At 36.0% G+C, this 24664-nt stretch overlaps 1 protein-coding gene across 3 annotated transcripts in view; it reads right to left on the reverse strand.

The window, feature by feature from the left end:
* The window catches only part of BBS9 (Bardet-Biedl syndrome 9), a 316361-nt gene that overhangs the window by 166230 nt on the left and 125467 nt on the right, over window positions 1-24664 (reverse strand). For all 3 annotated transcript variants that reach the window (XM_063325516.1, XM_063325517.1, XM_063325515.1), the window contains one exon: window positions 11762-11944. In XM_063325516.1, the coding sequence (XP_063181586.1) occupies window positions 11762-11944 (183 nt within the window). The remainder of the gene's footprint in view (window positions 1-11761; window positions 11945-24664) is intronic.

The raw sequence follows: 24664 nt of genomic DNA on the forward strand, positions 1-24664 counted from the left end.
CTTCACTCCTTACACATTAAAAAAAGCTAAAAGATGTTTGCAAATGAAAGTTTTCTAATCTACAGCCCACAATGAAGAATGATTCTACAGCCATAGTTGCATTATTCACTAATGGCTTTCTGTGTAGCGTTCTGCATATTTGAGGTCTGAATGGAACACCTTCAATAGAACTGTGATACCAGTAATCATCATCCTATGACGAGCAAGCATTGCCATAACTACCACAAGAAATGTGAGCCAAGACTCACAAAGAGGTATTATTAAATCATGCAAATTCTTCATACTGACTGTATCATCTGAAAAAGATATGAAAAATACCTAATTCATCAATTTAGCTTCTTCACTGAGAAAGGCCTGAATTAACATTTTGCAGGTATACTATATTATTTTTCTCTTGTAGGTAATAGGTAGAGATTGGCACTTTCTTTTAACCAAATCATATACGCTGCAGGAGTCTGACGACGAAATGTAGGGAAATGGTAAAATCCTACAGACTAGTGGAATTCAAGTCTGATGAAAATCCAGACAAATGACTCAAGCATAAATACATTCCAAATACATTAAGTGCTTAAGAAGAATATTTGTAGTGAGCACACAACAGTAAAAGCAACAACTGAAACTCTTATGCTAATTCTGCTCTCTCTAATCATATCTTCCTTTAAATTAAATATGTATAACAGCCATAATATTAACTGATTTGATTTTTATTCCTATTGGCATTTAAAATAATTCAATTCTAACAAGAATTTACAGACTGATGAAAGCAATATCGAAGTGAGAATATAGCTAACATCCAAGACAAGGTAAGAGACAGAACAACTAAAATGAAGAAAATTAATAAGATAAATAGTTCTAGAAGAATAGTTCAAAACAGTAGATTAATCCATTCCATTTTAATTCTAGGAAAGAATTTCAGGCAGAAAAACATCCTTATTTGTGAGATTGTACTCTGAAGTCTTAACCTATCGTCAAGAGCTAGATTATAGACATTTAAATCTTATTAAGGGTTTACACTTAGCATACTTACCTACTCCAAACAAATTACAATTTACTTAAAACATAAGGGATAAAAGACGAAGGCAAAAACCAAGGAAGTACAAGGTAACATCTTGGTAACTCTGACCATAGTGTGTCATCTCCTGAACAATCAAGCTATGTACCTGATACAAGAGATATTTAAGGTATAAAAGATTAAAGAGTCTATGCACAACAACCAGAACAGTTAACAGAAAGGAATCAAGACGTATACAGGAAACTGTACGAGATCACTTTACAATATTTATTTCACTAGTCTGAGTATAGCACAACAGGTCTGTGCAGAGCTATTTAACAATAGCTCTCCATGCTAGCAACTACATTCAAGCTACTCCAGAGCTTCTAATTCAGGTATTAATATCTCACATTTTTGCAGCAGTAGATTGCAAATATCAGCTTTGGAAAAAATCCTTTGTGAATAAGTTTTTTTTTTAAAAAAAGTCTGTCAGATACACGTCATTTCTGCACAGTTGTGCTGTAATTGCCAGTGACAATAGAAATAGTAACTTTATCTGTTCAATGTAGAAATATTTATTTAATAGAAAAACCAGCAGCATAAACAACTCTCTACAAGAACTGCTCATTTTGAGTCCTGCTTGGTAAACATATATTGATATCCTATGACAACTTCACCTGAGAGAAATCTATATGACAGACTCTTTCCTGAAAAGTACGCTTGCTATTTAGAAGTTTAATCTTTCTCTGGTATTTTTCTCCTCTGAAGCACAATTCACAAACCACTGAAGACTTCTGCACTAAATATAAGACTCTCAGTTTTTGTAGGATTCTGTTCTATGGACATTTAACCTTGCATCAAGATTTGCCCAAACTTTCTTCTATAATGTCTTCGAGTACAGAAGGAAAGCTGAAAATGCATATGGCTTAGAAATAATCAAAATAGTGTTTTGAAAACTATTGTACAGAATATGCAATGCGGTATTTGTCTTTTAGGAATGGTGCTCCCAAACAAACATTTTACCAAGGATCTTCTAGAAAAATCATAATGTAGAAGAGTAGTAACTAAAGCAGGGAGCGTTTCAGCAATCTAGCAAATTGAGCATTAATAAACAAAGGTTCTGAAAGCTGCGTTCCATCATGATGATGACCTCTACCATTCAAGTCTTTAATCTATTTTTCAAGCCCAATTCAGAAGATAGTCAGGCTTACAGAAACAAATTATGATTAGTAGCAGTTGTAGGGTTTCATGTATTAATGAAACAACCAATAACATGATTAGAGTGTTTCACCTGTAAGAAAGCAAAACTCCTCCAGGTGGGGATCAGAGTCATAATATTTCTACAACTGCCTAACCCTTCAATGCTTTTGAATTTGCTCTCAGGAAAGTGCATGCTTCACCAAAACATGATATATCAGGTTGACTATAGATGGTGGTTTTAATAGCTCTCCCATTAAAATGTAATTAATCTCTGACTATTGGAGCCAAATTTCTACACGGGCTTCTTCCTTTAGGATCAGATGTTCCTTTAGGATCAGATGTTCCTCTTTTGCACAGAAAGGCTTTCAAAATTAGGTTAGAATTAGGTCAGAATTAGACTAGAATTAGATCAGTAGTTTTCTTCTTGACAATGTATCTATATTGCCCAACTCCTCTTTCAAATTGGCTCATGTCTCAAAATCCGAGCAACACAGAGTGTGTCCTAACACTGTTTTTTATTATTTTATTTCCAGACAACAGTGAAAATTATGAAGATCTTTAAAGCAGAGTGGGTGAGTGGCAGAGAAGAGGGCATGTTTTTCGAGACATAAATTCTAACTATCTAATGTACAGTTACTCCTCTCTAAGTAATGCTTGTTTCTTGTAATACAAATACACCCTGTCTGAAATTGTGAAACTTCACACACACCATCAGTTTCTGTAGCCATTCCTGAATCCTGAATTTTTGAAGGATTTTGTCGTCTTAATTTTCTTTTTAACTTAACTTCTTACAACCATTGATCCCTTTCTGGGAACTGATGAAAAACTTTACGTGAATGGAGTGACTTGGCTTCTTTGCTGCCAGCTTCAGAGCTCTGTTGTTTTGCTTTTTAGCACTGAAATCATGTAACACTTCATCTTTCTTTTCCTCGAGAACTTTTCACCAGTTAGCTAGGAAAACCGAGGTGCTGTTTGGGTTTTGCAGATGCTGTCAAAGCTGCCTGCAGGCATGCAAACACATCAGGAGTCATGCATCTTGCTGAAGAATGCTACACATCCAACAGCAGGTCTGCCATAGATGAGGTCTGTAACTTCAATGAGGTTCTGCAAGGTAATTCCTGATACAGGGAAGAGGAATCAGACTTTGTTATACTTGGTCTGGTGAAAAAAGTAGAGAAAACATATGCTAAAAAGAAAAAAAAAAGCTTATTGAGACATTTCACTGCATCTCAGCCCATATTTTATTTTCATATCAGTGATATGCTTGGGCAGGAACTTTTCTTCTCTTACTCCAATATCCCTTATTAGGTTACCAATACAAGACCCTATGAGTCTGACAAATGAGTCTGTGTTTCCAAAAGCTGTGAAATATGGAACCACGCCCACTCAAATATTTTAGCTCTGAAAAAACATAACTTGACAAGAGGTTTATTTCCTACTTAAATTCTCACAGTACTTTAGATCTACTCAACACTAACTTTAAACTCAGTTCTGTTGCTTGAAATCTCATCCAGAGGGTAGTGGTCAATGGCCAAATGTCTTGATGGAGATTGGTGACAAGTGGCGTCCCTCAGGGGTCTGTATTGGGACCGGTAGTGTTTAATATCTTCATCAATGATACGGACAGTGGGATCAAGTGCACTCTCAGCAAGTTTGCATACGACACCAAGCTGTGTGGTGCAGTTGACATCCCTGAGGCACAGGACGCCATCCAGAGGGACATAAACAAGCTTGAAAAGTGGACTTGTGAACCCCATGAGGTCGACAAGGCCAAGTGCAGGTCCTGCATCTGGGTTGCGGCAACCCCTGGTATCAGTACAGGCTGGGGGATGAAGGGATTGAGAGCAGCACTGCTGAGAAGGACTTGGGGGTACTGATGGATAAAAAGCTGGACATGAGACGAAAATGTGCACTCACAGCCCAGAAAGCCAATGATATCGTGGGCTGCATCAAAAGAAGCACAGCCAGCAGGTCGAGGGAGGTGATTCTGCCCCTCTACTCTGCTCTGGTGAGACCCCACCTGGAGCATTGCGTCCAGCTCTGGAGCCCTCAGCACAGAAATGACATGGACCTGTTGGAAAGGGTCCAGAGGTGGGTGACAAAAATGATCAGTGGGCTGGAGCACCTCTGCCATGAGGACAGGTTGAGAGAGCTGGGGTGGTTCAGCCTGGAGAAGAGAGGCTCTAGGGAGACCTTACTGCAGCCTTCCAGTACTTAAGGGGAGCCTACAGGAAAAACGGGGACAAACTTTTTAGCAGGGCCTGTTGCGATAGGACAGGGGATAATGGCTTTAAATTAAAGAGGGAAGATTTAGACTAAATACAAGGAAGACATTTTTTACAATAAGGGTGGTGAAACATGAACAGGTTGCCCAGAGAGGTGGTAGATATGCCATGCCTGGGAACATTCAAAGTCAGGTTGGATGGGACTCTGAGCAACCTGATATAGTTGAAGATGTCTCTGCTCACTGCAAGGGAGGTTGGACTAGATGACCTTTAAAGGTCCTTTCGAATCCAAACCATTCTGTGATTCTATGATTACAGATTTTATTCTAAATGAATAAAAGTATCATGGCTTTGAACTGATGTGAGAATCAGAAAACAAATCTAACAGTAAATACGTAACTTTCAGTCTATAAAACCTGTCCTATTATGTCATATGAAGGCCATACACTAATGATGATGAAACTGATAAGTTTTTTCAGTATATATTAAGTAATTCCAGTGGATTTTTACAATAAATCATAAACCACATCATATTTCTAAAACACTAGTACAATACTTTTCAATACACAGCAAGAGTCTACACATCTTTCAATTAGGACACAATATCAAGGGAATTCTTCACTGACAATCAGCTTCTTTAAAAGAAACAACCCAAAAGAGTCACTGATTGTGTATATTGAGTGTAATCACTGTAACACATCACTCTTGTCATTAAGCAGTTTAGATGACAACTGATCTGAACTTCTGGTATACAGCACATATTCAGTAATTACTACTACACTAAAATATTTTAGCTTATCTTTGTACCTGAACTAGATAGATTACACCACCATAACAAAGAGAAAGTTTAGAGGTCCCCATTATAATATTACATAGAGAAAGATGTCTGATAACAGAAGCTTATTTAATCTATCAAACAAAGGGTATGCCTCTTGGGACAACGGCAATACTTTGTAGGATATCCAAGTTAGTTTTAAAGGAGGTAATACATGCTAGAGGCAAACTAATCACAGCAGAACACAATTCTAATTTACACCAAGAAATAAGATCCCTGAGTAGGCTTCTGCTCACAACAGTCAGCCCACTGAAGATTAACTTCAGTATCTCTAGAAGATTAACTTCAGTATCTCTAATACTGGCACAATAAATAAGGTGATAGCTCAAGTTAATTACAAAATTAACTCTCAAAACTTTTTTTGAGAACACATCTAGCCAACAGATATGTCAGATTCTCCTTTAGCATAAGGTTTATACCAAGACTGAATGCTTGTTCTGAGCTTGATACAAGCTCCAGAGAATACAATTAAACAAGACAAGAACACAACAATTCTTTCTGTCCTTAGAACTTTTACAATTCCTAGTGCACACCAAGACCTGCTTCTGCATAATTTTGTTTAAACTAACTTTATGCCACCTGGAAGAAAGAGAGAAAGCTTTCTTTTTTGAAAAGCTGTGCTATTACCAGCCACCATAAGTCAGCCTTTTAAAAAAACAAAAATCCTATGTCCCCTTCTTACCAGCCACTGCAAAAACTGCAAATCACAAAAAAAAAAATATTTGGAAAATACAATTGGGCACAGCTTCTCCAGCTAGTTCTTTGAAGTGAGAAGCATCAGATAAAGATACATTATAGATTTTCATCAATACACAAAGAGTTTAAACAGACCACACTAAGCCTTTCTTTCTCAGACCAATAAAACATTGGCACTTTTCTATTCTACCCACAGAATTCACTGTGAAGAATCACATGAATTCTGGTACAGGTGGAGATCACTAGATAGTAGTGTAACTTGCTTCCAACTTGCTATGTTTGCCATAACCCACTGTCCTCTCAGTAAATAAAATTAACTGCAAGACGAGAATGATTCACAAACATTTAAAGGAACTGTGATGGTGCTTAAAGTAGTAGTGAGACCACCACCTCACTCTTCAAATTCCCTCTTTCCCCCAAATTACTTACCACAAACATTTGATCTTTCATTTCTAGACATTATAAAATTGAAAAGTAATCAACCAGTTTGAAACCCCGCTTTTAAGGAATCACAAATACAAGCAAAGTAGAAATGGTTACACATCAATTTGCAGTAACAGTGGCTTTACAACCACGTGTCCTCTCCACCTACTCTAGCTGTCTCTGGTGTATACTGGTCCTCTTGAAAGCAGGCTAGCAGGCAGAGTGCTGAGCAAGAGAGTTTAACTTTCATATCAAAACATAAAATCAAAGGAGGCTGGTACTTGAGCCACGCTCTTACTTCTCTTAGTCTCCAGCTAGGTCACATATATATGCCTAAGCAAAGGACACTGACAGGATCCAGGCACCACTACTCCATTTTTAACCTCACTCCCTCAGAGTGGACCTTCCCTGCCCGGGGAAGCGCAGAAATGTCATTCCTTACCTTCATCTTTCCCTCTCACTTGACAATCTTACGCTGCCCTGAACCAAAAATAAACTTCAAATGAGGCTCACCTTTTTTACTGAAAAATGATGGGTTTTACCAGGAAAAGCTTAAAGCTCCTTCTGTTTATTTTGGTGATTAAAGCTTTAAAACCCAATACGGTTTTTTTTTCAATTCTACCAGGCTTCGATGCTTGATTGTTCCAGAAGAGTCTTTCTGAATGGTTCTGTTGCCTGGCCTTGATTCAAATAGGAGGAAGGCTTGTTTATTAGTTTTGATTTTTGAAAAAAAGATAGGCAACATCATTTAGTGTGAATTATTTCTCCCAGCTGGAAAAAAAAGGCAACAAATTTCATGCTTCTCCCTCTAAAACTACTTATTTTGAGTTGTATTATCAATCTTGTTTCTAGAAAGAAGGAGGGGAGGGGGGAAATAATATATCTGCTATAAATTTGTCTGCTTACAGATATAAAGAATACAACTGCATGGAAAACTGGTTCCAAGTTACTAGTTGTCACTGCCCACTGTCTTGTGGTGGGTTTGGGTTTTTTGTTGGTTTGTTGAGTTTTGCAGGTTTTTTTTTGTTTAAGAAGTTTTAAAAGTACTTACAAAATACCAAAAGATAATTTGTACAAGCGTAAGACAAACAATCAAATATAAAATATTTCAGCCTATTTTGAAATATTTCAGTCTGTTACACACTTGGAGCTTTGCATTTAAAAAGCAGTTAAAACAATACGCAGAATATAAAAAAATATAAGACACAAAACACTAATTCCAGACATATTTTACTGTGATTAAGACCCTAGGTTGGATTACACTCTAACTAATTACAACAATTAGTGAAAAGTGACAATTTCCAATGAATTCTAAGAATTAGGACTCATAAAAATTGCTCTCAACAAAGATATAATTATTAGCTCAAAGCTTCAACAGTACTAAACATTAATGGAAAAATCCAAGAAAAAGTTGGCTACTACCAATCTTGATACAATTAAGCCTCCTGGAATTACAGAAATAATCTTATCTCTAAGCTTGAGAACTTTCACTGAGTAAAGGAGTCTTTCCACAAACGGGTATTTTCTATGTTACTCAAGAACTCTACAGTAACCCATCTGCTATCATGCGTAAAACCTAGCAGGTTATCTATCCAGTCTTTCCCAGGTGACTGATCTTTTCTTTTTCTGGTGATTTACATTCAGATCATCTTCTTACAGAAAGCAGAGACACTTTTGATAGTAATTCCTATGACTCTTACTAGGCACTTCATTATATTCTTCTGACACCATCTCGTTTTCATCATTGCCTTAAAGTATATTTTTCTACTTTATCTAATCTACACTGTAAAGTAGTAAATTTATAGTCAATAACTTCAATTAGATCATAGAGTCACTTAAAAATATGCATTTCACCCTCAGGCTTTTTTTTTTTTTTTCCTTCAAATTACAATTTCAATAAGAAGTTAAGATCAAATACAGACATTTACTTGGTTGGTATGATTCCAAACATAAATAAAAGGAGATGAAAATGTACTTCCTCAATGCCAGTTTGTAGCTATTACTATTTACTCTAGCATCACAAATGTGACTATAACAAGAAAGGCATGATTCTGAGCAATGAAGGACCTGTATGTCATTATTTCATAAAATCATAAGAAGTATGAAAATGTTAATTCTATAGTAAAATTAATATTGATGGCCATACTGCTGAGGGCCCTCCATCAGTCCTAAAGTTAGAATGTTAGTATTGACAAATATTTTTTTCCCTTTGTAATATCTTAAACAAAGAAAGCATTAATAACTTAACAATCAGACATAAGTCAATCCAGATGCCATGCAACCGTTATATCAAAACTATCCCATGTAGCATGAACCCTTTGAATCCTTTAAATTAGCCTGGACAAATTCCCTCCTTTCCCAAAAGGATTTCCTATTGTAAACATATGCTTTATCACAAACTCAGCATTTTTCAAATATATCTTTCCACCCAGACAACTCAGCTTGGTAAAGTATAATCACTGAAAAACATCCCTTAAAATGTTTCTTGCCTTTTTCATTTTTCAGACTCTATACTACTTCAAATTGTTGTCACTCATTATTAAAAGCTACTAACAAATATGCTAAGTCTTGCAGAACAGTCATCAACTGTTCTGAAAAAAGTGAATTGCATAATAAAATCTCTGATACATCATTAATATTATTATGGTGATCATGGATTCTTTTGTCTCCAAAAGCACTCTAAAATAGTTTTCTGCCATATATTTCAACAGATAGCAAAACACAGGACTCAAAATCAGTATACCTTTTGAAGGATAGTTTGTTTGCATGGAGCTGTATCACTATGCTCTGAAATACTGACAACATATACTTCTGTATTTTGAATATAGGTTTAATTTTAGTCACACAGTAACAAAGTACATTGGGACAAAAATGCACCTCACTTCCACATGACTAAGATTAACTTCTATTCAGTTTTGGCATCACTTTCTAAATGGTTTCATCAGCAGAAGAATTAGCTCATTTATCCCACTAGTCAAAAGCAGAGACCTAAGAGATCTCATTCAATTTCTGATGTTATACTTCTCAGACTGTGCAGAATTCATGAAAGAATCACTGAATAAGGGGAATGCCCTTGCATTTCCAATAGTAAACAAGAGCAACCCTTTAATCATTTTAATCAAAGCAATACTATTTAGATGCTAGTTAGAAGTTTACTGCTGGAAACAAAATATGATGCCAAATATGCGTTATTCCCAGAAAATACCCAAGTTTGCAGTAATATTTCTGCTATACCTTTGTAGACGAGAAAACCCAAATTTTATATATTCTTAGACAAAAGTCTGCAGCAACAGAAACCATTTAGCAGTCTGAAAAAAAGACTGGTGACAATGGGAACACAAAACACCACTTTTGTATTTGCTAAATATCTGACAAGAGTTATTGCCAGGTCTAGAAAACAAGATGCAATCTGTTCTAAATGGAATGGCATGTATGAGAATAATGTTGATGTTATGGTCAGAGAAGCATTTCTTTTTATGGTAACAGTATATTCTAAACATTTCCCTTTTATTGAAAAAACACTTCCACAGTTTAATGCTCACAAGGCAGAAAACGTTCTGGAGATGTAGACTGCATCCCAACTGTCTTCTAACACATTCCCTCCAAAGAAAAATACAACAAACCATTGTGCAGGATTGTTTGAAGTGTAAATAAAAATTCTTCAGAGTACTTTCTTTCACCAGCGTTCCACTCAACTGCTTGCAAGGAAACCTGAACGCTAGCTAGGAGCTTCTGTCTGTAAATACCATTGGTATGTCAGAAGATTTCCCCCTTCCCTGCCTAAACTTCTCCTTAAATTACATTCAGATTTCTGTGGTACTATAACAACTTCAATATGGCATGTATTTCAGTATTTTGTCAAGGCTTCAATTCCATTTCCACCTCTGGTTATTGTTGGTTTACATTTTTCATCCTGGCTGCTCTGCAGGATGTACATCCTTACAATATTTATGTGAGGTCTTACAGCTTTAACATGGAATATTGTTAACTACTATAAAAAACAAAACCACATCGAGATATACACTGAAGTGATATCCTGAGTTATAGGATACATAACAGATTTCACCATCTTTTATCAAAACATGTGTCAAAGCAATGCAATTCCTGACGGCAAAATAAAAGTGAATCATGCAAAAAATGGTTGTTTGGGCTTTCATAAGATTCATACTAACTTTCGTTAAATTCCATTCATGGGAATGCACACTCCTTATTTGCACAGCTTGAGTTTTCAAGTTTAAATGAGGAAAAAATCCAAAACAAATCTCAACAAAACTGTTTTGCTTTGCCTCCTGTGGGTCACTAACATGTAAAATGACAAAACACTTTTTTTCTCCACAGGGAGAAATTGCAGATGAGCCTAGATTCACTTGGAACCCAACACAAGCTTTCTAAACAGCCACAAACCATTCTAAGTATTCCAGGCATGTATCAAAGTCTGGTTTCACTGTATATTGCAAAAAACCCTCTGCAAAGCATGAAAATTAAAATCAATATGTACTTAGATAATCTTTATTTTTTATTCTATAGAAGTCATTTGTGAAAGGTTATGCAGTATACTTTATAGTTCAGATATCTAAAAGAAACCGTTGAGATGTATTAATGTCAGAATTTTTTCTCCTCTAATTGTGGCATGCTATCTCTAAGTATTTTATTCTAGAATCCAGTAAAAAGGCTGGACTTGAAACTAACTAGAGATGAACTCTAGTTGTTTTAAATTTAGAACATTCTTTAATGCAACTAAAGCACTGTTTAGCTGGGGACCTTAGGCAAGAATAGAACACAGCATTATCTTTCTTTACAGACCATTCTTCAAGTTTTGCACGCAATCTCCCATCGTCACACTCACTAAATCAGAGCAGAATTTTCAAGATATCTACATGAAGCAGGTCTATCTAGAGCATGGTCTGAAGAATAAAAGTACATTATCTATTCACAGTATTTCCTTTGTATAACTTGCATCCATTATATAAAGCAATGCGTAAACACTGAAGACAACGTATAGCAAATGCTTAATGGATTAAATATACTGTATTACTGTGTGGACATGTCTATATTTTATGGTTCTATTGGAATGTGTGCATGTGAATACAAATGTATGTGTATTACATAGCATTTATATTAGAGTCTTCAAAAATTGGGGCTATTCTGTTTGTGTTAACAACTGGGCAGAAGCTAAAACCAGCTAAATTTATGTGATACACTCCTACTTGGCTTGATAACGAAGGACTTTCCCACTTCCCTGTGTAATCAACATAGTTTGCATCAAACACCTACTTAATAAGGCTACTAAATAACTTCAAAAGACAGCCTTCAACAAAGTACATGGGAAAAATTTAAGTGCTTAAAGCTCTGTCAATGAGCATTTTCCGAGCAGCTCTTACAGATTCTTACCAGCTCTGGTGTATCTTCTGCTAATGGCAAAAAAGTAGCTTCCAGAATAGCAACTTGATCAGCGCTGAGCTTCTGCCACAGACTAATGAGCATAATCATCAGATGGGTGGCACTTTTCAACTTTGTGAATGCCTGGAACACATTGGCTTGATTTTCTTCTGCTGCATCTGCTAGAGCTATTACCTGCAAAAATTACAAACGTCTGTTAAATGTAATTTTACCATCCGTGAACACTCAACACTGAAATTACCTTTGGCACACTCTTGTTTTCCTTTAGAAGATCCTGTGGAATTCTGTTTTCCATAAACACAAACTACAGAGTATTAAATGAGTTATCATTTATCTAGATTTTTCTTTTGTGTACACAAGGCAATTTCAAGTCCATATGGCAAGAGGATTAATCCATCTAGTACAATCAGTGTAGAAAGGATTCTGTTTAGAGCATATTCTTAAAGTGTTCCTGAAATTGATCCCCATATCACGTCACATAATGCATGATAACAAACTACCTTTCAGGTTTATACTACACAAGACACTAATCCATATATGACCAGCAAGCCTCCTGTATTAATCAAAACCAATACATTGATTTTATGCAATTAAAAATGCGGTATATAATTATTTCCACATGAACATAATTGCCATCTGTTATTTTATTAACTCTCGAGTCTCTCCACGTTTTGCACTAGTTGCTTCAGCTTTTATGCCAAAACATAAACATTATGGATCATATGTATGAAGGCAATACCACTTCTACTGCCAGACATTATGAAAGAATTTTCAAAATAAAATAAAATGGCAGATTCACTCCTTGTAAGATGGTAAGATAGTTTTGCTGAGTACTTCAAGATGGCGAAAAACATAAGAGCTATTATATGATATTCTACCCAGTTCAGAAATAACTTGACATTGTATATAATACTGTCCACTCACAGCATTACAAAAATAGATATTTTGAAAAACATTGCTATAAACGCCTTCTTTCTTGAAATACAGTGTTTAGATATTTTCCATCACTGGTGAAAAGTGAAGATGACAGTGATTTCAATGTGCAACTGCTGTAATTTCAATATGACAACAAGAGATTTTCCACGGTATTTGAACTGAATTACTTCAACTAAAGGAAAGGAATGATGGTTAGGGGTTTTATCTTGTGGGAGCACAACTTACAAGACCTGTTCTCCTGAATGGCACTACATCTTCTTGTTGCCTGAACAATACTTGGCTTACAGCAGCGCTGATTATATTCACTATCATTTAAGTCAACACAAAGCACCTCTCACAACCACTTTCTCCTTCCGTTTATTTATCTGCAAAATGGGTAATAGGTGCATGACTGGAGTTGTGAAAAGCCTCACATAAATGCAGTTAAAGTGTAATTAGTATTACAACTGAATTTACAAAGTAGAACTTGCAGAGCTCGATCCATTAACATTTGGCAACAGCCGGGAAAACGAAAATACTATACGATGCATCTTCAGCCGGGAAACAAAGCCAACCAGCTGTTAGCATTTGGTGGAGGAAAACTATTTTTAATCTGCAACACTGGCATTAGAGATGTGTGTGTTCCCTCCAAGCTCCCATGTGACTGGGAAGATAAAGAAAACAGAATTTTAGGGAACTATAAATATGAAACATTTCAAACAAAATGTGTTGATAGCTTTTGTTTTAGATTTGAAAATGTAATGTTTCCAAATAAAATGGAGAACCCACAGGACACTCATGAGTCCAAACACTACATAAATCAGAGCCAAGTAACAAAACAAAACAAAGCAAGCCCAGCTAACCATGTGAAAGAGAAGTGAGAAATTAATCCCAAATAGTGAAAACCAACATAACACACTTTGGTTAGAGAAGACTAACAGTATCACGGACATATCACCTGATGCAATCATGCCCGCATGCTGACCAAAGCACTGATGATCTCCATACCTCATGATCTGCACCAGGTAGACTTCCGTATTGCCGTTACTTTTCAGTTATGGGTGACAAAGCTACATGGCAAATGCAACACTACCTAGTACCCTACGTCAGTTGCATCTGACCACTGTAACCAGTAACTTTATGCACTGTACAGCTTCATCTTTCTGAGGAGACAAGCAACAACAGGAGACAAGGTCTCCTCACCCTAACAGTAGACTTCAAATATCTAACCATCTTTCCTGTCCAATATGCGCTTGAGAATTTTGGGAAGAAAAATATGCTAAGATGAATTTAACATGCTGATGACATTCATCAGTATGCTTCCTATAATGTCATTACCGGATGGGATAGTGCAGTGGATGAATTCTGAATTCCTGGAATTTGGAATAAAGGCAGGCTAGCTGTATCCTATCATGCTCAACTAATATACATTTTGCTGAGGAGTCAGGCAAAGACAGTTGCACTTACAGGACAACTACCTAAAGCCCACTTAAATAACAAAGGCAAAGGACACTTTCTAGACTGAGTCATTAATGAACGGCAGTCTCTCACTCCGTGCTATATTTCAATGTACGCTGTACTGTATACCTCTGGAGCATAAATTGCATAAAGAGAAGTAACTGGCATGCCTTTTATCTTAAGGATCCTTCATTAGAAAATTTGCTTTCTTTCCATTTTAAAATGATGAACAAAGGAGATGCTCACCTTTTCATAGGCTATAGATGTAAAACAAATATCCTAGTACTCCCAAACAATACTTAATGTACCAAGTCTATAAGCTATTTTGAAAGCAGCTTGATAAAAAACACTTAAAAGTACAACTGTTAAGACGTTTGTCTTTGGTATGAAATTTTACAGTTCTGAAGGCACAATAATACAAGACAAATATTATATCAGTGACAGGCCTAAGTCTCTAAAGGAGGGGTGCAGTCTTCAGAGTGTTGCAGGTCACTGAAACATATAGCAATTAAATCTTTAAAAGACTACATATATACGAGTTCTACTTTACACTTGTAGAGAAACCAAAGAGGGGGAAAAACATTTCTAAGTACTAATTATTCTGCTAACAGATGAATAATATCGCTTTCTGAGATCCGGAATATCCAGGATAATACAATATTAATTACAATATAATAACGTAGGCATACACAGTCTTGTAGTTTTAAAAAAGCCTACACCACAGACAGAAAAAAAAGTTGTCAAGACAGCACCCTAAGACATGCTGAGAACTGAAAGCCAAAGCAACATAGAAAGCAGCTGGAAGGGACTGAAGATAACTTTGACAACACATGGTTCCACAGTAAATACTTAGTATGAGGGGAAAAAAAAAGTCGTCTTTCCTCACAGAGGAAAATTACCCTAAATAACTCCCAGGACATAAACTATGAATTTTAGAAGGGTTCTGGGGTTCTCCATTCAAACACTTGCAGAATTTAAGGATTAAGAAGTTCTAAACCCATGACATTCACATTTTTAATTATTTTATTTTCACCTGAAAATTATCTCTAATTGTATTTTACAACAGTTGAGGGAAAGAAAGAATCCATACCCTTTGCAAACTGAGATCCTGGCCTCTTCAGACTCAGTCATGGTTTCTCCATAATTTCCCAACGATATCTTCAATTCTCACAGTAGTTTTTCAGTTTGTTTATTTAAGATCTACTATATTATCTTTCTAAACAGATATAAAATACCAAAAAAAAAGGAAATCTCTCCCTGTCTCACTTTATCACAGAGTAGGTGGAAAAATATATTGCAACTGGCAGTTCCTAGTGTAGCTTAGATGCAAAGTTCTTAGATCAACTGGAAATTACCAAGTAAAAGTCCATCTTTATTGCATAAGGCCTATCATTGCCTATTTAACATTTTTCTTTCTCCTTATTTAATATCGCAAAGCTTTCAAACAGAGAAAACTAAAAGTAAGTTTTTCAAACTTTCTGCCTAAAAGCAATGGAAGAAAGGAAAGTAGCTGATGCGGGAAAGATTTAAGAAGTACTAGAAGTATTGTAATGGGTTGAAAGTACAGTATTAAATATATTTTTTTACAACTGACCAAAACTTGATTTCCATTTACATTCTTTTTTGTTTAAATTTTTCTGACCAAGTTCTTCTCTGTTCCAATACACATACCTAGCAAATTACAAGTAAGTTATTAATGAAATCATGTTGTAAAAAGGAAAAAAAAGAACGAAAGGCAGATGAGAACTATTCTCTAAATTAAGATCATATTTAAGATTTTTTTTACTAAATTTCATATTCACAGTTGCAAAGGCAAAGCTGAAATCCAGAAGTACTTTTATAATCTTTAGAACTTCACCTCTCAACGCTATTACAAGGATTTGACTGCAATAATTTCCAAGCACAGAGCATTTCTTGTATTTTCCGTCTTAAGTGTTCAAGCAGAAATATTTCTCTCTTATTTCATTGCTAAGTAGACCTCATAAGACGTCAAGCATTTGAAAATTGTAAACCAATGGTGATTCCAGTTTTCAGAACAATCAGATTTCTCCATTATTATTGCTTACTTAAAGATATTTTTTAGGCAGCGTTTTACATCCAGCAGTAACTTCAAAATTAGTAATCCCCCTTGAAAAAGTCTTGCAACATACCCAGTCTTGTATATTCAGACAAGTTCCTTGGGCAATAATGAACACCACTCTCAGGCTTATTCCAATAATACAAAAAAAACCAATACAATTCCAAAAATACAAAATGCCTTCTTATTAGCTGGCTAAGAAGTTGAAAAAGTAAAGGGCAAGAAATGAGTATGAAGTTCCAAAGAGCTTTCTTTTGACTTGGCGGTATATTTTCTTGGGAGTCCCTAACACCATTGGGACTGAAGACTCCCACAGGTTTTATACCATAGTCTAAAATGGAGAACAGGAATCATGACTGACACATTTGTGGTTTTTTGAGACAGCCAAGAAAAACGTAACTGTCCACCACTGGTGAAACTTTAGCCAACTAGTCTTATTCTCACCAGTTCTATCACACAGGGTTCAGCTTCTGGTAAATTTGAAGTATCTTCATCTTTAGCAGAAATCAAGTTTGAAGAGAGCAGAAGTTTGACATTTAAGGAATACAGAATCTCTTTACATTTCATCCATAGCACTTAGGAGCAAATCTTCTATAAAAAATTTGTTAAAATATGAAAAACAACATCAGAACTGTAATTATTCTGAAACAGACACAGGGATTATCACGACTATTACGTACTCCATGGTAAATTAATCCATAGTCTAAACTTTTATACCTGGTTTCAAAAGAGCCATTCTGTACATAGAGTTATACAAGCAAAAATGGAGATCACGAGTTCACAGGTCTCTTCTGGCACTTGATCTTAGCTTAATATGGAATAATTTATTGCAAGGTACTTATTTGATCTTTCCAACCGTTTTTAAACAAAATTAGATCTTCATAAACCAGGATTCTAATGCACGTAAAGCAGAAAAAAAAAAATAGAGGGCTGAGAAATGCTGGGGTTACTGCTTGTTCATTCCTACTGCAAGGACATTTACTACTACTACTACTGTAATTCACCCTTCCCCACATTCACTCATTTTAGAGAGGGAAATACAACCCAGATGCTAAATCTATAACAAGTTCTAACAGAATATTTTTCTCATGGTTTTAAGAAGTCTCCATCACATAACCTAGTTCACATAGAACATGTAAGAATTTAAAGTAAAATATTTTTTTCCTTACAAGTCCCTTTGTTTACCTGGCACACATGGCATGCAGCCATATACAAAGGTTAAGACACAGCAAAGAAAACTTTTAAAACAGATAACATAAGTGATAATATCAGTTTAATTAATAAAATCCTGAATATCCCTTATTCTGGGAGCAAACTTTTTTTTTTTTTTTAACGGGCAACTATCAAAGTAGTTTACAACATAACAAAACAGTGATTAGCAGCCTGATTCCCTGTGCAGACCATCTCACTCAACAACCATTGTGCACACAGCTTTTGACAGTGACTAAGGCTTTATGGAATGCGGGCAAAGATATCCATGTCAGCGAGCGATCTTTATCAAACACTCAGTCACCAGAAAGAATAACCATGTCACTCCTTCAAGGGAGCACTTCTAAACGCTACGGCGTTCCCACAGCGCTGCAGTGGGTACGTGAGAGCGCACCTTGGGATTAAGTACCTCAGGCCACAATTATCTGACCCTTGTATGAATGCCTCGGCTAGTGCTAACCACGACCACAGTTTTTGAAACTGTGGCATAGGCCCACCGTGATGACAACAAAGGACCAATTCACTAGACACTGAATACTCAACTTTCAAGTGAAACCCAATGTGACCCCGATCTGAGAAGACAGCAGAGAGACGAAAGAAGCTGCAGCACTACGACCCATGCTCTATCTGGATGCACCCAGCTATTCTCACAAAGTTCTACTGCCTGACTTGATGAACAAGAAATTATTGATCATCACGAGTAATTACTATAGCAATCTGTGCCTCTGGAAACTAGAACAGCTAGATTAACAAAATACTCAAGGTTGTAAGGGAAGCTGTGTGGTTTTGTTTTCTTCTGTGTTATTTCCATGACAGAATTATGATTAACAGCTCTACTGCACCTTCAACTGGAATTTGCCATGAAGCAGTATCGTCTACGAGCACATCACAGGTTACAGCTTAAAATGGCAACCAACTCAAACACTCTACAAAAGCCAAATGCACGTACCTTTTAAATTCAGAATCCTTTTTTGAGACTTCACATATAACAAACCTGTGTCTTACTTCCGCAAACCAAATGCAGGCAACAGTGGATTATTACCACAGAAAGTCACATTGCATCTTATTTTATTACACTTTAGGAACTAGTGACAATGATGTTAATAAGAAATCTTTCGGCATAAAGTAACTATCATTTCAACTATCCACAGACATAATGATATAAAAATGAACAATTCAAAAGGAAAGAGATCTCTACCCTTTTCATTTTTTCCTCTTTAAAACACTCAAAAAGAAAAGAGGCTACTACTTTGTCTTCATGCGTCTCTGTTCCCCCAGCTTTTATCTACGCCACTACACTCTAACTAGGAAAGTTTTTTGAAGGTTATTAGTGGGTTCAGAACCCCAGGCACTTGAGTGCATTAACTAAAATTGGTAATACATTTAAATTCAAATTTAAACCTGGATAGATCAATGTCAATCTACTTCATAGCAAATCTGCATTTTGACTAGACAAATTATTTAAACAAGCTATGTCAGTAAAATACAAGCAAGACAACAACCTGGTTAGCTCTACACAGTGTGTACAAGCTAAGTAAAGGAAGAATATTCATATTCCCCTAAGTCTAAACATGCAGCTCTTCATATGCATAAATCAATGTTGAAAGTTTTTCAGTACTAATGTAGTGGCAAAAACCTGCCTGTTTGCATCACTGTTGCCAGTTTACTAGTTCTATTTAAAGACATCTTCATGTTTTATATTGCTGCCTATCTTTATCTGAGCTTCCTTCTTTAAATCCATGGTAACAGAAAAGAAGAATTCCTGTTGTCTCTGGTATTTCTTCCATGTGTGGCAAGGATTACAGTTAAGATTGTTCTAACTTGTTTAATTTACTTCTATTTGCTTGACTTTTTTTTTTTTTTTTTTTTATTAAAGGGGTTTAGCATTTTTGAGAAGCCAGATAACTTAATACGGTCAATACCTGACACTTGACCTCTTTTTGCTAGCCTATCCACAAGTAAATATTGCAGCCACTTTTGCATGTGAGTAATTTTTTATTTGGTACAACTATTAAACACGAAGGTGGGGTAAAAAAAATAATTTCTTGAAGGAAGGTTACAAACATATTCCTAAACATATATGATATTTTCCAATACATTTAGAAGCAAGTTCTACATCATAAAATCCAAATTTAAAAGCAGAGTTATAAAATTAGTAGCTTATCTGAGTGAAATAACATCTGCTATAAATTACACAAAACCCAAGAAGCCAGTTAGTTACAATGAAACCTTTACTTACCCTTTCAAAACAAAAGTTCCATTTAAGCATAGGGATGTGCTAAATAACGCACAGATATGTCACAGGATCTCTGAGAGTCAATGAATATTGAAGACAGAGTTTCACTGTGAAACTGTGGTTGAACTGGCAGCAATGCATAACAAAATACAGCCAAACATTAGCTAAATAGAGACAGAGAGTTGGAGAGTTTGGTTTATATCACCAAATATATGGTATTATGTAATGATGACCAAAAAAAAAAATATTTTACAACAAAGGAACAAATTTTAAATGGTGAAGTTACGTGCTTTGTATATTAAAATACGCTGTGAACCTAAACAAACGGTTAAAAAAAAAAAGCTAACAGGGGTCTCATCCTGAAAATTTCTAATTGTATTTCAGTCCAATGGGATCTATGGATGGCCAGGAAATTGAGAGACCCGTTAGATCATACTTATGCAAACGTTATATACAGTGAAGCTCAATGGGTAAAACCAAGGATTTGCTAACTGCAGGGGGAACGTTGCATCGATTCAGAAAAGGCAGGATTTCATCTTATTAGAGACCACTACTCTCAGTGTGATTAGTCATATGTACCTAGTGGGGAAAAAAGCATCTGAAGCATGTTAGGTGATGAGTACAGTTTTAGGAATCTAGAATAAATTCACAAATCATTGCCTATCAGAAAGTACACAGTAAAACACAACTCCTAAATCAAGTTCATCTCATTTTTATATTTTATTATAGTAGTGAAAAACAAACATGGTGACAAACACATTTTAAAAAGGTTAATAAAAACAAATCCAATTAACACATAACATAGATATTTTTCCATCTGTATAGATGAACACAAAGCCATTCCAGCAAATTCTATTCCAACACCTTTAACAATAATAGTATCAATATCAAACAAATCAGCAAGCTAGTCAAGACAGTGAAGTACTAAGCTAAATTCCAAGCTATTAAACTTGTCCACCCAATCCCACTTGCGATTTTGGCATTTCTGCTTTATACTGAGCCACCTGAGGAAATTTCCAGAACTCCCCGTTCAGGCTGGCTAGCATATAACTGTAAGTGATTAAAAAACTTTGTGATTGCTAACACAGTGTCTGAGAGCAACAGTAGGACTCAGAATGATTAAATTAGAAGAATACACTCTGGAAACAAATTCTAAACATAGCAATCAAAGGAAACGGATGGCAGGCTAATTAGAAGCTCAAACTTAACTACAACACTAATTTCAGGACATCTCTCATTAAAATTACTTTTCTCTTTTGAGATACTTTATAGAATTTCTCTATTATTAGTAAAATCTTGAGAACACATGCCAATACATTTGGAAATAAAATGGGCTTCTCAAGTCAAAGTGCAAACGTCACAAAACATACTAATTGCTTTCTTAAATACCTCGTCTTTGAATTACAAGGTTCCTGTAAATTCTTCTGGTTTTTGTTCTGAAAGAGATGTAACCATTTCAAAACAAAGGAACATCATGATGAAATGCAGGTTTTATAAAACTCAGTCAAAAATACAGTCTGTGTAAAACTTGAAGAGAATTCAGCAAAAAGATTGGAGTTCACTAGTTTTTACTGGATTTACTAGCAAAAATAGAAAGATGGTTTCAAAAGAGTCATTTAGTGAAAGTAAAAACTCATTGTTCATGCAAGGTGACACAAGAGTAAGTTTCAGACAAAGCAGAATCTTGCGTTCTTCCACAGATGAAGTACAGCACAGTCTGCAATAATGCTTGCTCCACAACAATACTCAAATTTAACTTCACAAACTTGAGTTGCATCCGATTTCATACAATACTCAACGTCTATGCCAACAAGTTACTGCCACAGAGGTGCGATTATTTTCAGTGATGTAGATTTCATTTTTTGGGAGCAAGACAATTATTGATAGACCAAAAATATCCTACTGCCACTGAGCAGGTGGACTTAATGTAATAATGAAGAAGCAAAGAGCTTATCATATCCCTGCCTGGGACCCTCCATCTATAGAAAAAGACAGACAAGAAAAAAGGAACCACCTGAAGTAACACTACAGTGTATTCAGTGGCAACTCTTCAGGCGGTGATCAAAAGAACATATATTTTTAGGTCACCAAATTCGTTATGCTGCAGATAATGGCCAGTGACACTTATTCTTCTGCACACCTGGAACTGCACCTTCTAACTCTCTTCTCTCAAACTGACAAATTAAGAATTCCCAGCTGAAATACCCTGCTTATTCACAAGCACAAAGCTCACAGGAACAGAATCAGGTGCAGTTTTCTTTACATGCACACCTGCCCTAGCCACACAATAAACTCAGGCAGTGCATTCTACCAGTTAAACATAGGAGTTAGAACTTAAGCAGAAATCAAAACATAAAACCAAAATAAGGAAATGTTTGTCTCCCAAACTGGTTCATCTTACGTTCAAAATAAGACAAGCTGCAAAACTAGTAATTATTTTAGTGTGCAAAAGCTGTTTTATCGTAGGATTATTCTGACGAAGCAAGTATGTCTCACCACAAGCTATGGATTGGCGTCCAATAAAGTAAATGTCAACATTATATATACATGTACATATTTACAGGATTTGGGCTTTATTATTAATCATAACATTCTATGTTGTTCTCCTGCTGCACTTCTAAATATACCCGAAGCTATATGGCTTTCTAACATTAATTTTGAAATACGTTATTTAATGATGCATTTACGAACTCTTAGCCTTTGAGGAATGTCATGAAAACAGTCCAAAATTGGCAGTGCAGGCAGAAGTCCTTCACCCATGCCTTTGGAAATATGACTTCTTCCTTACTTTCAGTAAGGGACTGCTAATCCCACATTGTAGTTCTTTTCCTTAAAATAATGAAAAGATAGAGAAGAGCTAACAAACAGATTAAAGAAACTCCTTCCAATACGTTTAGCACCACTTCTCTACTGAAACAACAGCTGTGTGGCAAGTATGCTGGTTATTGAGATAAACTCATTTTTCACCTAGCCTCCCTACTTATATACCCTAGTATGGTGACAGAAAAGCAAGACAGTTCAGGCCAACCTAAAGTTAAAGGGGGAACAATCTTTCACCTTCAAAAAGGTTTTGGAGGCACACTCAAAATGATTCAAAGTTCAATTCACAACTCTACTTCCTAGAAGAAAGCCATTTTTTCCATGAAGGAAAAAAAGCGTTAAACAGCCTACCATCAAATGCACAAGAATTAGTGTATTTATATTGCAGCCTTCCATACAAACATCTCATTCCTCAACTCCTCCTTTATTCTAACAGGCAACTGAGTCTAAGGAGGAGATGAGACAAGATGTGTAAGGTCTTTTCTAAGTCCTGCTGACATAGACTAAAACTCCCACTGGGGATCATGGAAGTAGGAGAGCAGAGGAAAGAGACAGCAAATGTCAGGTATGCTTCAGTGTTTGAAATGTGATAACTAACCTTGTATCTTTCTCTGTTTTAGTCCTAGAAAAATCTCCTCATTGTCTGAGCAGAAGTTTATGGATAGTTCCGCTGCATAAAATTTGGATTAACAAATAGTACCCTCAATTACGTAGAGCAGGAAAGAGCTCGTTTTTCAATGCTAATATATAACCACATGCAAACACACCCCACTAAATTAGTAACAAATGTTCTTACAGATTTTGGCTGAGATAGGCTTTCTGATAAGAAAAGATTTTCCTTTCAAAAAAAGCTCAATTTAAACACTCGCCTTGTTCCCCTGATGTAATACATCTGAAGTTCATGCCCTGGTTCAGTCAAATCTAATAGTTTTAATTTAGTTTCAACCATTACTGGTCATAACGAGATGTATTCAAAAGGGTATTTATGTTTGCTTTATTCTATTGCATCAAAGTTAGGAAAACACATCTGGGTAGCGCACATTCTAGCCACACTGCAGACCAAAAATCCAGATAAACGTTTTGTCTAGAAGGATGACTAAGTAAGTTGGCCAAATATCAGAACAAATTCACTTTGATGTTTCAAGTTGGTGGAACTCAGAAACATGACCTAAATTATACAGTTACATCCTCTGAAAGAGTAGCAACCATCGCTTCCTTTAGCATCTGCTGCCATAAAAAAAAAAAAAAAAGCATTTGTTATGAATGATGGCAGAAATTAACACAAATAAAATGGTAGGAATGTAAGGAAAAACCTTTCTCTGTTTTCACTCATATTCATGAATAGTTCATATTCATACCTTTTTCATGACCCCTTCCAGTGCTTGCCTCCACTGTTACCAAAAATGCCTTGGAGTCTGCTTAGGAGCCCATAGAGAAGGATGGCAGTTCAGATTCACATTGCAGGTGCACACGGCTGAACTCAGACCGCATAGCCAGGTTCCAAGTAAGCAATGCCCTCAGAGTGATGCTGAGGCACTTGTCAAAAATTAATTACGAAAACATATAAAAATAGATAAAACCTCGTATCAGGTGTAGAACTAACTTACTGAGCTCCATTGATTGTGTAAGAAAGCAGACAGCTGGCATGTTGTTAAATGATAGGACTGGAGAGAATTACTGAGCACCATTCCTGTGGGAAGAAGTACTAAAGAAAACCTGCTGTGCAATAAGAATATGAACCAAACATTATGTTCTTTTCATAATGGAAAATTCCTAGGGGAAAATATAAAAGAAAAATCATTTCCCAAAGGAAATAACTCCATTGCAAAGCTTACCATTAAAGGAACTGGAGGAAAAAATGTCTGCTACCCTCACAGAGCAAAGAAACTATGCAGAACCAGGAAGATGCAGCCTTCTTTTCTTTTGGAGCAAGTACAAGAACATAGCTGTTTAAAACAGAGTGGAATCCACAAAGACAAATTCTAAGATGAGGTGGCTAGTTTCCCTTAATGTCCTCTATAAATGTGGAGGGACCATTGCCTTTTTTGTTTCAATGACAGAAGTGCCTTTGACTCCAGAAGACCCTTCTTTCTCTCTATTGACTACAGAGGAATCCTAACTTCTCTAGATGAAAACTGCTGCTGTTAATCTCGCTCACCCATAGCATAACAGAGCAAAC

This window comes from Chroicocephalus ridibundus, chromosome 2, assembly GCF_963924245.1.
Source record: "Chroicocephalus ridibundus chromosome 2, bChrRid1.1, whole genome shotgun sequence".
In the NCBI taxonomy this organism is placed as follows: Eukaryota; Metazoa; Chordata; class Aves; order Charadriiformes; family Laridae; genus Chroicocephalus; species Chroicocephalus ridibundus.